Consider the following 15190-nt stretch of genomic DNA (forward strand, 5'->3'; position numbering starts at 1 on the left):
GAGAACATACCCGTATTGTACTTCTAGGACACCTGTTACCTTGGTTGCAGCCAATAAACTAATCTTTGATTTCACCTAGAAGACTCTGAGGTTTCTGTAGGTCTGGATCAGGAGAACCCGAGGTCTCTGGGTGTTGATTCCCTGGCACCGCTGGGTTACCGGTTCTGTGCCGGTTCTTAAAAACCCAGTACCTCAACATCATGAATTAACAATCATTGTGTGTACTTACTGGTTGTGGGTACCAGGTTGGAGCCCCTTCCATAATCCCCTGCAGATGAGAGATCCTCGAACAAGGTTTGTCTGTCTCCTAACACTTTTTAACTAGAAGAGCCTAACTCATTTGAGGAGGGAGTGAGTAGCACCTGCCAGTACTCCTTTTCTATGAAAAATATTTTTTCTCTTTCATTTGAGGATAATTGGATCTTACTGGGAGGGCCCACCTTAAACTGAGGGGTTCACAGCAAGTTTGTAGCTCAAGCAAGACGCCCTAGGGCATTCGTGCACTCTATAAGTTTATAAATCTAATCAAATCAAGCACTGGCAGTTCTCTGACACTGGCAGCCTCAGGTCTCCTAACAGCTGGCCATGTACTGTGGCATTGTACATTTTCCTTCATTACAGCTGCACAGCTGGGTGGCACCTTCCAGGGGAGCCCGGTGGATGGGTAAGTTGTCCTAAATGACACCTACAATCAGCAGCACCCGCATGAACTAACAAGTATCGATTAGTTTACTCTGTTTTAATCCTCTTACCTTTCCTTATTCTCTGTAACAATAGTTTTTGTAACAACATGTGATTAAGTGCCTAGTATCCTGTGAACAGTTGTATCGTTGAAAAGTGCAAAACTAAAACAAAAGACCCCTCATGTGCACTATTCAATGTAATGTTTTATTAAATGCTTGGGGGTAAACTGCATTTACATCTGGGTTGAATATCACTCATCATAGAATTGTGGCAGGTCAGCACCAGCAAGGATCTTATGTTCACTTCCTGCCTTGGTGATAGTAACCATGTAGATCACGCCTCCACTGGACCCATCACGTGACATCGCCAACGCTACAGCTGTGGAGAAACCAGAGAGGACACGTGTTAGTACCAGCCAGAAAGGCACTTCCGCTACAAGAGTGTCTTGAGTTACTTAAACATGCATATGGTGGTTCTGGAAATCTGGACCCTGTTGTTTTCCCGATATCGAGGTCCAATACCCGTGTCACAAAATATCAACGTACCATTACGAATTTGGTGTCTACAGACCGATAATGATTAGGACATCATTCCTATGCATTTGCATAGGAATCGAAGGTTGCTAACACCCCTAAATCATAGTTTCCGTTCCGACCCTTTAAACTCCATTTTGTAAGCAGCATCCATCTTGTGCCTTGCCCTCATGATAAGTCAATTAAAGGTCGAGCTTGATCCAAAAGGACACGTCCACCTTCCCTGACTTCCCCCTGACCTGTCCCAACTGACTCCACTGCCTTCAGCCAGACCTGTTTGGGCAGCTCCTCGCCCAGTGGCCGAATACGATAGCATCAATGCATAACATTCCACAAACCATTCACTACATACAGACCATGCTTTCTGCAAACATGCACCTGTCCACGTTCCTTGTTTATGGCCAGTTTTATGACTAGGAGGTGCCTTTCTTTATTGGTGTTTCATCGATATCTGATGGGAGTTCCGGGCCTAACTGGGTAATCTATCACGAACTGGACATCTAAAATGTGGGCTTGCTTACATGACTTCGCTCTTTGTATTATTGTAGAAATATGTGTATAGCCATATCATAAACTCAAGAATTCTTGCTCGAAGCTATTATTTTTGTATATAAGGAGAAGGCTGGTTCTGTAAAAACGAACAGTCTCCCGAGAATATACTCCCCGTGTGGTGTACTTCTGGGACACGTGTTACTTGGTAGCTACCAATAAAACTTGATCTCTGACTGTGACTAGAAGACTCCGAGTTTCTGTGGTCCGGAACAAGGGTGAACTCAGAGGTCTTCGGGTGTTATCCCCTGGCACCAACGGGTTCCTAAAAACCCGTTACCTCAGTTGGCGCCCACTCGGGGCGATATCAAGCGGCGACGGTCCAAGCCAGATGCTCGTGAGGAGCTTCGTGTGAAAATTCCGGAGGACGGCCAGCCACTTCAGCGACCCCTGTATGTCGACGTGGTTCCGAAGGTCTTTGCTGTGAGGTTCCCCGCGTCCCGACGGCTACGAAGGACTGCTGCCCTGACTATCGCCTTGTTTTGGACCCAGTGATCCTTGGTAGAGCGAAACGATAGACGAGTCTTCTAGCGACATCACAGATCTTCAAATACTTCAGTTAAGTATAAGTGGAGCGTCTCCCAGTCCTTAGTTTGTCCTTAGTTTTTGGTATCCTTGAGATACGCTTTGATTTGGTACTTGCAAGCCCCAAAGCCGAAGGACTCGTGTTTTCACGAGAAATATCGTAACAGATAATCCTTTGAAGTTTGAAGCTAGACTAGTGAGCGAAGATGCCTGGTTTTAGCAGACTTGGAAACTTGTTTTGTCTTGGTTGTAGTAAGGACTCCCGATTAGAGGATTCTTGTCCGGTTCCTCCAATTGGAACTCCAACGTATGAGCTCTATGTAAAGTATGGCGTAGGTCCTATCGCATATAATGAAGTATGGATAAAATACACCCGCAAGGATGGTGTTTTAAAATGGCCCCAATATGGTAGTTTTGACTCAGAAATTTTAGATAATTTAGAGGTCAAATTGTTCAAGAAGAAAGCCCGGCCGGCGATGTTTGACTCTTTCCGTTTATGGCGTAAAGAGGCCAAACAAAAGGAAATTAAATTAGAAAAGAAAAATAAGAGAGAAAGAGGTATTTCGGTAATGCAAGCCGCGATAAAATTTAAAGACAACGAAGAAGATCAAATGAGTGAGCAGTTGCACAGGCAACGTAAAATGGCAATAGATAAATGCTATCCTGTTTTACCATCTCTTCAGCAAGAGACAGTAAAGGAGCGCGAAAAAGATCCATTAATGGCGCATTTGCTAAGTTCGCCACCACCCTATGCGCAAAATGCCACAGCACCTCCGCAACCTTTAGTTGCACCTCTGGTAGCTGTTATGCCGGCTCCTTTACAACACTCACCAGCCGCTCTTCAGCTGGCTTCTATTTCTCTGGTGCAGCCTCCTCAAGGCTCACCGATCACATCTACTTGTCCTCCTGTTTCTCCTACAACTTCGCCTAGCGCACCTTCTATTACTTCTGATACTCGTTCTACGAATGCTTCTGTTTCTGCTTTGCGTGACTCTGTTCTGCCACCAGTTATTCCTCCACTTTCACCTTCTGTCTGGCATAAAATGGCCAGCATTGTTACTAACATTCCTTCACCACTGTTTCGGTCGCCTAAAACGACCCCTAATACGGAACAAAGACAATTACGAAGCCAAATGCCTGATTATCAGGAGAGGGAATCATTGAATAAGTTAGCACGGAATTGGGCTATGGATACAGCGAGATATGATGTAGAGTCTGTCATGAACGTCTTCCGTCAATGGGATGAACCAACGCAAAGATACGTCTTTGAGCAGATGTGTGTTTTTCTGTGTGAGGATTTGGAAGATAATGGTCAAGAAAGCAACACTCGAGAATTGTGTAACGTACGATTTAAATTTGGGGAAGGTATGATCGTAGGTCCCGATGTTGAAAAAGCAGTTGAGATATTATTATCGTATCGAAGTACGGGTGGTAATTCTGGGTCATCATCTGAATGTGGTACATCTAGTAGGAAAAGAGCGAGACAGTACCCCATGAGAGAGGTTCCTCCGGTTTGGAGGGAAGGCGATGCGAATGCAGTACCGCCAATTCTGCCTCATTTCCAGCGTGTATGGGTACATGTCCCCTGGAAAAGATCCGAAGTTTTAGCACTCAAGCAGACACTACCTGATCCTCGTAAAAACCCGACTGGGTATTATAAGGAGTTATCGCAAACTGCAAGCTCATGTATAATGAATTTAGCGGATATAGACATGCTGTTTGGGAACGTTGTTCCACACCCTTTATGGAGTAAAATTCGTCATACGAACCATGACCAAGAACTAGGTGACTCATGGGCAAACATTACAACTACAGATGCTAGACAAATTGGTGGTTTTAAACCTGAGCCGTTAATAGCTGAAGTTCCCGGTAGGATTATCGCGTACATGAAAACAATAATGCCTGAAGTACGCGTAAACTGGGATAAGCTATCTGCGTGTAAGCAGAAGAAAGATGAGAATGTGTCTGACTTTTTCACGAGATTTGAGGAGACTTTCACCGATCATAGTGGTCAAGATATGGCTACCGAGGGTGGCCAAAGATTGTTTGTAGACAAATTCGTACATAACTTACTTCCTGAACTATGTAATAAACTAAAAGATTCAGAGAGTGCTTGGGCTGTCTCTACGTCAGCGCAGATTTTAGCAACAGCCCAGTACTATGAAAATAGGCGCAAAGACGAGCTAGATAAGGCAGACAAAAAGATGAAAGATTTAAAAACTAAAGTTCTTCTCCAGCAGGCCTATGCGCCTCGTATGGCTAGTCAGCCCAATTATCAACAACAACAGCAGTATTCGAGAAACGCGCAAGGAAACGAGTTTCCCCATCAGCGTGTTCCGTATGGCCCGAATCAATGTGCGTATTGCAAGGAAGAGGGTCACTTCAAAAGTAATTGTCCGGCTCTTGCGCGGCGGTTAAATGGTGTTTCAGGTGTAAGGGGAAGAGGTGTTCAACATGCCCCTAGAGGTAGGGGTCGTGGAAATTTCTCCCAGAACACAGTTTCTTTTCCGCCTCAGAATTCCATGAACAGCTTTGACCAACAGAATAATGCATTGTCTAGGTCAGCTCAGTACTATGCTGACGACTATTACACCGAACACGAAAATAAGGGTAACGATTGCTAGGACAGCCATGGACAAAGAGAGGGAGTTGTTTCAGTTCCAGTAGATCAGAATGGACCTTATGTCGAGGTAATTGCCTCAGGAGTGTCAGAGCCATTTCTGCTGGATACTGGTGCTACAAAAAGTTCTATTATGCACTCAAAACTTCCTGGCGCACCTTTGTCTGGCGAAATGAATGTCTCACTAGGTTTCTCTGGCGCCCCTGTTAGAAACCCGATCTCTAGTCCTATATCACTTTCTGTTGGCCCATGCAAATTAGAAGAACCCCTCATTTTGACAACAGGTTGCGGTGAAAATTTGTTAGGTTTGGATTTACTAAAGAGGTTGTATGCGACTCTATACTGTTCCCCCTTGGGAGTACAACTTACTTTAGGTAAGAAAGTCATTTCTCAAATGTATTTGTCAAAGGAAAATATTCCAGCTGAATTGTCATCGCTCCCTGATATACTTTGGGCTAATGGTTCTAATGATGTCGGTCGTTTGGAGATAGCACCGTATGTCATAACTTTGATAGCCAACGTTAGGTTGCCACGTATTCCCCAATACAAAATATCTAGCGAATGCGAAAAGGCGTTGTTAACGATCATTTATGATCTGATCGATAAAGATGTTATCGAGGAAACAACAGGAAATGTTTGTAACAGTCCAGTTTTGCCCGTCTTAAAACGTACTGATCCTTCACAGCCCCCTGTGTATAGGTTTGTGATTGACCTCAGAGAATTAAATAAGGTAGTTATCCCACAGTTTCCCGTTGTCCCCGACATTGCTGCATTATTGACCATGGTTCCAGCTTCAGCAGCTTGGTTCTCGGTGATTGACCTGAAGAACGCTTTCTTCAGCATCCCGATTGCTGAGGAGAGTAGAGACCTTTTCGGCTTCAATTTAGGAGGACGAAGCTTCCGCTTCAAGTGCGCTCCTCAAGGCTACTGCGAAAGCCCATCAATATTCAGCGAGGCCCTGAAAACACAACTGGACAATATTGTTCTGCCAGATGGGTCAACTCTGATTCAGTATGTAGACGATCTGCTGATCGCTGGAGACACTGAAGAAATTTGCAAACATGCCACATTGTCATTATTGCGTCACTTATGTGACATGAAGCACAAAGTCTCTCTTTCCAAACTACAATTTTGCCGACAAGAAGTAACCTACTTAGGTCACATCTTGTCGAAGGAGGGAAGGAGACTGACACCAGAAAGAATACAGGCAATTGCAGAACTAAGTGCCCCAAGGACACAGAGAGAGGTTCGAGCCTTCTTGGGCATTACATCGTACTGTACACAATGGATATCGAATTTCTCACTACTAGCTAAACCCTTGCTGGCACTACTCTGCAAAGACACACCCAATCCTATGCCCTGGTCTGAAGATTGTCAGACGAGTTTCCACGAGTTGCGTGATGCATTATGTTCGGCTCCTGTGTTGGAAACCCCAACTACAGTAAGCCTTTTACATTATATGTCCACGAAAAGGAAGGTTGTGCATTATCAGTCTTAACGCAACACTTTGGGGACAAACAGCGCCCATGCGCGTATTTTTCGGCAACTCTAGATCCTGTGGCTAAAGCCCTACCAAGTTGTCTGAGGGCTACCGCCGCAGCAGCTGTCTGCATTCGACAGTCTGCTGGATTAGTCATGAATAATACTTTGATCGTTATGGTTCCGCATACAGTAGACATTTTGCTAAACAGGACAAAGACACAACATCTCACTAGCGCTCGACTATCCAGTTACGAACTTACACTGCTAGCAAGTCACATCCACATAAAGAGGTGTGATACACTCAACCCCGCTACGCTACTACCCATCCCGACAGAAACAGACAAAATTGATAAACATGACTGCTGCTTTAGGACAGAGGAAGAGACAAAAGGGAGAGTAGACTTACAGGACACTCCCCTTCCCGAATGCAATGATACTTTATGGGTTGATGGTTCATGTTTCAAGTTGCCGAATGGTGATACGACTACAGCATATGCCGTAACTACATTACACACCATTATAGAGACCGCGCGCATTTCCCACAATTCTGCACAAGCTGCAGAGCTGATTGCGCTTACTAGAGCATGTGTGTTGGCGAAAGGAAAGCGAGTGAATGTGTACACTGACAGCCAATACGCCTTTGGTGTGGCTCACAGTTTTGGGAGATTGTGGCGTGAACGTGGGTTCCTTACGTCACATGGTGCAAAGATACAACATGGTCAGCTAGTTAATAAACTCCTTGAGTCACTGACCTTGCCACTACAAGTTGCCATCATGAAATGCAGTGCACACAAAAAGATTCAGGATGATGTTGGCCGCGGGAATGCATTTGCAGACGAGGTCGCGAAAGAGACTGCAAGGAACACGATGAGTCGATGTATGTTGTGGGTCCCGCTAGATGGATTGCTGATGTGGGAATGTGTGAGGACACCATTGACAGCGTGAAATCGATACAAGCCGAGGCCACTGAGAAAGAGGTGAATGAATGGAGAGAAAGCACAGGTAGATTAGATTCGAATGGTTGTTGGGTCGAACTATCAGAACACCAGCGATGGCTATTACCTAACGCATATGTACTTGCAGTAGTAACAATGGCTCATGGAATTGCACACATCAGTTCGAGAGGAATATGTAAACTATTGGCCCCAGTATGGCAGAATAGTAATATCCCAAAATATGCAGAGAATGTGGTCAGAAACTGTATGGTATGTTTAAAGTACAATCCCGGTAGGGGAACCCCAACTCCAGCTGGTCATTTTGCGCCTCCAACGTATCCGTTCGAGATTCTGCAGCTCGATTTCATCCACATGGAGAGGTGCAACAATCTGAAATATGTGCTCGTTGTTGTTTGCGCCTTTTCAAGGTGGGTGGAAGCGTACCCCCTTAAGGACAATACCGCCTTATCAACTGCCAAAGCCCTTGTCAAAGAGTTCTTCCCGAGGTCTGGTATGCCTAGAATTGTCTGGAGTGATAATGGAAGTGAATTTGTAGGATGCGTGATGAAGAGAGTGTGTGAGTGTCTAGGCATACACCAAAAGTTCCACGCTGCAAATCACCCCCAATCAGCAGGATTAGTAGAATGCTACAATGGCACATTAAAGCTGAAACTAGCCAAGATCCAAGCCAGTACAGGTCTTAAATGGCCTGACGCCTTGCCTCTAGCACTCCTGTCGACCAGAATGACTGTCCATTCCAGATTAGGACTTAGCCCCCACGAGATAGTGTTTGGCCGCCCAGCCAACGTCTGGGGCGTGCCAAGACCAAAGAAACTCAGTGAAATAGAACACCCCGTACTGCTTGACTACTTGTGCGAATTGACAACTAAATTGCGTGTTTTACACCAACAGGTTCACAGTTCCTCTCCGCCAGCCTCTGACAATCCAGGTCACACCATCGTACCCGGCACGTGGGTTTTGGTGCGGAACTTCCAGCGCACCAACAACGAACAACCGCGGTGGACCGGACCGCACCTGGTACTTCTTTCCACGAGATCTGCTGTTCGGGTGGAAGGCAAAAAGAACTGGGTACATGGGACCCGTTGTAAACGAGTCCCTCTGCCCCTTCCATACGACCGGTGGGTCAACGAAGGACTTGCCGAATCAGAGACAGAATCCGTACCTCGCTTCATCCCTTTCAGCGATGCACGTTTGAAAGAGACTGGTTCCGAAAAGGAGAGTGATCATATTTTGCAAGGACTTGTGCCACCGTCTATGCAGTTAGACACTACCGAACCTGAGACATTGTTTGAAGACCACACCGTACCTGGGAAACGACGGTACAACCTAAGGTCTAGACAAAGAGACTAATAAAAATGCAAACTAATGTGAATTTCTTTTCCCCTACGAACTATTTTTGATTTTTCAGCTCTCTCACTCTCAGGGAACTTGCTCATTTTTGATTTTCGAACCGCCATCCGGTTCCGCTGCTAGGGTCGCGGTTGAAGTCTAGGGAGTGCAACTGGGGAAGTTTTAGGTCAACGGTTCTGGTTGGTCCGAGGGAGTTACCCTGGACTGAACGGAGCGCACTCCCTGGCAGAATCAACCTACCACCGCGGGCAGCAAGTAGAGGATGGAGTTTCCTAGGGTAGAGAGACCTGCCAAACTTACGAACCTTGAAAGACAATTGTGTACGATACTGTCCAAAAGAAGATTCCTGATAATATGTGTTTTATTGTTATGTAGCATAGTTGTGTTTTTGACTGGTTATACTCTATTCGTATTTAAAGTTACCTTTTTGAATGACACCCAGACACCTCCTCCTACTATTTCTCCACACTACTTTCACCCTCTACCTGAACACGAGTCTGCCCGAAGACTCGAATTTGTAAATAACTCTTTCATTCAACTCCTACACCAACACCAATCCATAATGAACACATCGAACTGTTGGATATGCGGACTCATGCCACACACGACCGATAAGGGGATCCCATACTTCATTCTGCCATTCAGTTATTATGGTTCTATGTGGGCTTTCCAGACCATGTTCCTATTCGCCCTAGAACCATACCCGACCCGTTCCACTGAGAGCGATTCCAGTAACAAGGCACTAATTGCAGGGATAAGAAATATGAGTAGGGATATCGACACATATCTGACAATCCCCAAAGATGAACTCAGTCCCTACACCCGTTGGAACGTGACCAAACATGGGGTTTACCTGAGTAAGAGCCAGACAGCGAAGAAATCCCGCCCGGTTTGGATAGTACCCCACCGAGGTCACTTATGTTTACAAGGTATCGGTAGGGATCCCAAAGCACAATTAGGAAAGAGCGTTTGCACAGAAACATATGTGTTCGCTTCCCGAACCTCCCCTATACTCCTAGCAGCCAAAGGCACGTATTTCGTCTGCCACGACCAAGCCTACACATGGTTGCCCCCTGACTTCTCAGGTACATGTTTTATTTCATTTCTGCTGCCTCCCACCTACACGGCCAGAGCAGATTACCATCGGACAAGGACAGCTAGGGGTGTCGTGAGTAAAGACGACACCGCAAGTCAGGAATTCGCTGACTTTGCAAAGGGTTTTCTGCCATTTTGGGGGCCTATGGTGAACAGCAGGAATATTCGTCAATTAGCAAGGATAGTTGAATCCGCCGTGACTGAAACGGCCGGAGCCCTTGGCAACTTGACAACCGAGCTTCAGTCGGATCGACTTATGACCCTTCAGAACCGAGTTGCCCTAGATATCATACTCGCCGATCGTGGTGGTGTGTGTAGAGTCATCCAATCCAGTTGTTGCATTTTCATCCCTGATAATGCGCCGACAGTGTACCAGGCCATCTCTAAACTACACGAAATATCTGGTTCCCTTCACGTTGAGAAAGGGGATTGGTCCTTGCTGGGGTGGTTCTGGGAACTGATCACTGCCTGGGGATGGAAAACACTGATCTTCATTGGGATGATCTCAGAACTTCTGTTTATGTTCTGCCTGTGTGTACAGTGCGCTCCTGCACTCTGTGGCCTCTGTGCTACTTCATGTGTATGGAAGCCTGTGTTAAAGGACGAACGGAGTAACAGAATGATGCTACAGCAGCATCTCCACGAATTTCTCCATACCGATTTGGACTCAGACTAACGTGAGTTATTGCCTTACATAAGGGCAAAAGGAGGGTCTGTGGTTCTGGAAATCTGGACCCTGTTGTTTTCCCGATATCGAGGTCCAATACCCGTGTCACAAAATATCAACGTACCATTACGAATTTGGTGTCTACAGACCGATAATGATTAGGACATCATTCCTATGCATTTGCATAGGAATCGAAGGTTGCTAACACCCCTAAATCATAGTTTCCGTTCCGACCCTTTAAACTCCATTTTGTAAGCAGCATCCATCTTGTGCCTTGCCCTCATGATAAGTCAATTAAAGGTCGAGCTTGATCCAAAAGGACACGTCCACCTTCCCTGACTTCCCCCTGACCTGTCCCAACTGACTCCACTGCCTTCAGCCAGACCTGTTTGGGCAGCTCCTCGCCCAGTGGCCGAATACGATAGCATCAATGCATAACATTCCACAAACCATTCACTACATACAGACCATGCTTTCTGCAAACATGCACCTGTCCACGTTCCTTGTTTATGGCCAGTTTTATGACTAGGAGGTGCCTTTCTTTATTGGTGTTTCATCGATATCTGATGGGAGTTCCGGGCCTAACTGGGTAATCTATCACGAACTGGACATCTAAAATGTGGGCTTGCTTACATGACTTCGCTCTTTGTATTATTGTAGAAATATGTGTATAGCCATATCATAAACTCAAGAATTCTTGCTCGAAGCTATTATTTTTGTATATAAGGAGAAGGCTGGTTCTGTAAAAACGAACAGTCTCCCGAGAATATACTCCCCGTGTGGTGTACTTCTGGGACACGTGTTACTTGGTAGCTACCAATAAAACTTGATCTCTGACTGTGACTAGAAGACGAGTTTCTGTGGTCCGGAACAAGGGTGAACTCAGAGGTCTTCGGGTGTTATCCCCTGGCACCAACGGGTTCCTAAAAATCCGTTACCTCAATATGGGCGTGGTTTTAAGAAATGTTTGCTTGCTTGACAGCAACATCGACAGGAAAGGACCGTGCTCCAAGCTTATGCTGGTACAAAGCAAATAGTCCACTGGTAAATAATGTATAGGAAGAGACATTCATGAAGAGATTGCTGACCTGAGGATAAGTAAATGAGCTGTGGGGTCCAGTAAGCTTTGCAGTACACCATGCAGGCCAGAGCAAACTAATTCATCCACGATGAAAGGGAAGTGAGATAAAGACAGAGAGCAACAAAGAATGTGATGGAAACAAAAAGAAAAAAGACAACATTTGCAAGATAGAGATAACAGAGATTGAGCAAAATAATGAGAGAAAAATGAAGGCAGGAGGTAAGTAGGAGATGGGAGCGGGTAACAGAGAGAACAAGAATTGGCTGAGTCAACATGTCTCTTCTATGCGAGAGCTACTGGCTTTGTCAATGTCTTTTAGCCATGTTGGACAGTAGCCCAGATGTTCTGTGGCATAACTGAAAGTTAGAAAAAAAGCACTATGGCGTTGCCGCATCATATTGCTGGGGGATTGGGACACGCAACAACGCAGGAGGGGAGAAGCAGTTAACACAACGCAAGAGGAGGGAGAAAGGAGACAAGCAGTACAACATGGAAGGGGTTAGGAGACACGAGGCACGTAACACAACATGGAATGGGGAAGCAACACAAAGCAGAAGAGGGTGGGAGGGACAGGGAAAGCAACACAACTTGGAGAAGAGGTGGGGGACGACACGGATGCGGTAAACAATGATGGGGCAACCAACGAGTGGCAGGTTGAAGCAACAGCAACAAGGCAACATCACAATGCATAAGGGAGCAGGTGCAAACAATGAAGGAGGAGAGGCTGCCTGCAAACATATGTACTCTTATGGAATGCTGCAACTAAAAGAAGGTTAGCTTACAACGTTCAAGCAGTTGAAGCACAGTGGGCAATGAAGAGGTACTTGGGCCTTGCTCAAGGGGAGGGAGAAATACAGCAAGAGGAAGTGAAGCCGGCATGCGCTGACCAAGGAGAAGCAAGGATATGAGAGTGAAGATGAAGCCAAACAATGATAAGCAATGGGCGGGCTCAAAGCCCCCTCCCTGTGTGTAAGCAAAATGACTTGCACATGACAGTGCACTGTCCCAGGCAAGACTTAAAAATAGGGAGCGAGCAAGAGAAAGGGAGAGCTAGTAGAACCAGAGGCATCAATGGAGGAGGTGGCGGGGTGGAAAGGGGTGTGTGTGTGTGTGTGTGTGTGTGTGCACACATACGTTTTTCAAATACAATAAGGTGTTGGCCAAGGACAGATTACAGAGCTCGATCATTTTTTTTTTGTTGCAATTTTGTGTTTGTTGAGCAGCAAGAGCATTTATACTATCTTTACTGTTCAGAGCTTTCAACTGGTAGGGAACAGTTAGTCGCTCGAGGAAGCAACGGTTTGTTGTGTTAGGTATACATTTCTTGAAGGTATGCATTGAGAGCGGTCTTGAATGTTGGTAGTCTAGACATCACTCAGCATAAAGTAGCTTCCAATGGGGTTTTACATGGTGGTTGAAAGTGCAAAATGTGAGCTCAGCACAATGGTGTTTGGACAGGAAGACAAACCAAGTGGGAGCTTTGTGCTTGGCTGCATCGGGTGAAGATGTAGGAGAGGTTTGCCGTTGAACTGTTTCTCACAGACCTAAAAACTAGAGTTAGTCATTTATGTAACTATGGAGTACTGAGTGTGTGCCTGCAGAAATGAAAGAGTGAGCAAGGACAAGAAACAACAAGTACTGCACGTGCCTGAGCAGAATAAAGATAGTATGCGTCAAGTGTACGGAAAGCGTACTGTATGTGTCTGATAAGATTTTTAAAAGTAGGCTTTGTGTGTACGAAAATGAGCACTGTGTGTGCGTGGGGAAATCAAAGAGAGTATGCGATCGATGCACATGGGTACTCGTGTGCCTGGGGAAATTGAAGAGAGAACCTGATGAGAGTACACACTAGTACTGCATGTGCTTGGGGTGATTAAAAAGATTATGAGTCCACTGTACATAATGAGTACCGGGTGTGGCTGGGAGATTAAAAAGAAAATATGTGTCGACTGTACAGAAGGAGTACTGTGTGTGCCCGGTCAAATTAAAGGGAGAAAATGTATACTGTGCAGAATGAATACTGCCTGTACCGGGGAGATAAAAGAAACTCTGTGTCATATGTACAGCGCTGATGCCCCTGAATCTAGCGACCATCTCACTGACTCGGCCACCTCAAGGAGAGCGGTCTCCGTGCTGAAGCCCACCCGGAAACCAGATTGTGTGTCATGCAGGGAGGCATTGCTCTCGATAAAGTCGGTCAGTTGGCGGTGGACCAACTACTCCAGCATTCTTCCCAGAGTGGGTAGCAGTGAGATTGGCCTGAGATTGTTGAGGTCTCCTGAGTCACTATAAGGTTTTTTTCTCAGGGGGAGAAGGGTAGCGTGTTTCCACTTGTCCGGAAAAACGCCAGTTTCAAGGGATGAGTTCAAGATATGAGATAGCGCATCAGTAAGAGAGAGGTAGCGTTTTCCAAAGTTTAGGAGGGCATGGATCATCTGGGGCACCTGACCTTCATTTTAGAATTTCAGCCAATGCATCTTGATGCAAAATAGGTAAGAAATTTGTGAACTGAGGAGCCTCCGCAACATCCCAATGGTGTGTCAGGTTTCTCCGCTGCCTTAGGTGCTGAGAAGGAGTGATAAACCTTTAAGATTTTATTATCAAAAAGCATGCAATGTCTTCACACAGAGCTGGGGACGGTTGCACTTCAGTCTCTATTACTTTACTGGAGTGATCTGCCTTGTGGATACTTGAGACAATGCAATTCCTCCTGACTGCTTTTAGCAACTTATGTAGATCATTCAATGAATTTTATAGGTTGCTTTAGCTAGGTCGCAGTAGCTTATTCTCCACTGGCGTTCTAGTCTTTTGCACCTGCTTTTTGCTTCTCTAAGTGAATCAGAGAACCATGGTGCAGATGGGGACAGTCTACGGGACTTCACCATTCTGGCCGAAACAATGGCCTCCACAACAGTGGAGATCCATTGATTTATAGCAAGAGCATCTGCATTGGGGTCTAGAGATAGAGAAGGGAAATTGTTCTGTAGGATTATTATTATTATTATTTATTATTATTATTATTAATAAAGGCTTTTGTAGCGCGTTCTATTACTAAAAAAATAGTATCCTGGCGCGATGAAGGCTGAGCAGTATGAGAGAGGACGGATATCAGAAAGAAAACATGAATAAAAAGATTAAACTGTGGCATTAAAAAGGTGAGTCTTTAGTCCTTTCTTAAAAGCACTGAGAGTAGATGCAGTTTTTATATAGAGGGGAAGAGCATTCCAAGATTTTGCTGCTCTCACTGAAATTGATTGGCCGCCCAGTCTGCAATATTTGTATTTAGGAACGGACATTTGGCACAGGTTGGCCGATCGCAAGGGGCGGTTAGGGACATATAGACAGAACCTTTTTCTCAAGTAGGCTGGGCCTGTTTGATGGGTAGCACGGTAGGCAAGCACTAAAATTTTAAACAAAATCCTGTGGGCAACTGGGAGCCAGTGAAGAGCACGGAGTAGGGGACGAGCACTGGAACGCCTAGGAGTATTAAACAAGAGTCTGGCAGCGGCATTTTGTATAACCTGAAGGCGGTGTATCAGGTATGCCGGCAATCCGCAGAATAATCCATTCGCGTAGTCTAGCCTAGAGAGTACCAAGGCACGAATGACAGTCTCTTTAGCCTCTTTCGGTAGGAGAGGGAAGAACCTA

The 15190-nt window shown here is 45.6% G+C and overlaps 1 protein-coding gene across 1 annotated transcript in view; it reads right to left on the reverse strand.

Annotated features, from left to right (window-relative positions):
• Positions 1–928: 928 nt before the first annotated feature.
• Positions 929–15190, reverse strand: part of LOC144752883 (proteasome subunit beta type-9-like) — a 193208-nt gene continuing 178946 nt past the window's right edge. The window contains exon 5 of the mRNA XM_078640712.1: positions 929–1062. Coding sequence (XP_078496838.1) covers positions 935–1062 — 128 coding nt within the window. The 3' untranslated portion in view covers positions 929–934. The remainder of the gene's footprint in view (positions 1063–15190) is intronic.

The sequence above is a fragment of the Lissotriton helveticus genome, chromosome 5_1, assembly GCF_964261635.1.
Source record: "Lissotriton helveticus chromosome 5_1, aLisHel1.1, whole genome shotgun sequence".
Taxonomy (NCBI): domain Eukaryota; kingdom Metazoa; phylum Chordata; class Amphibia; order Caudata; family Salamandridae; genus Lissotriton; species Lissotriton helveticus.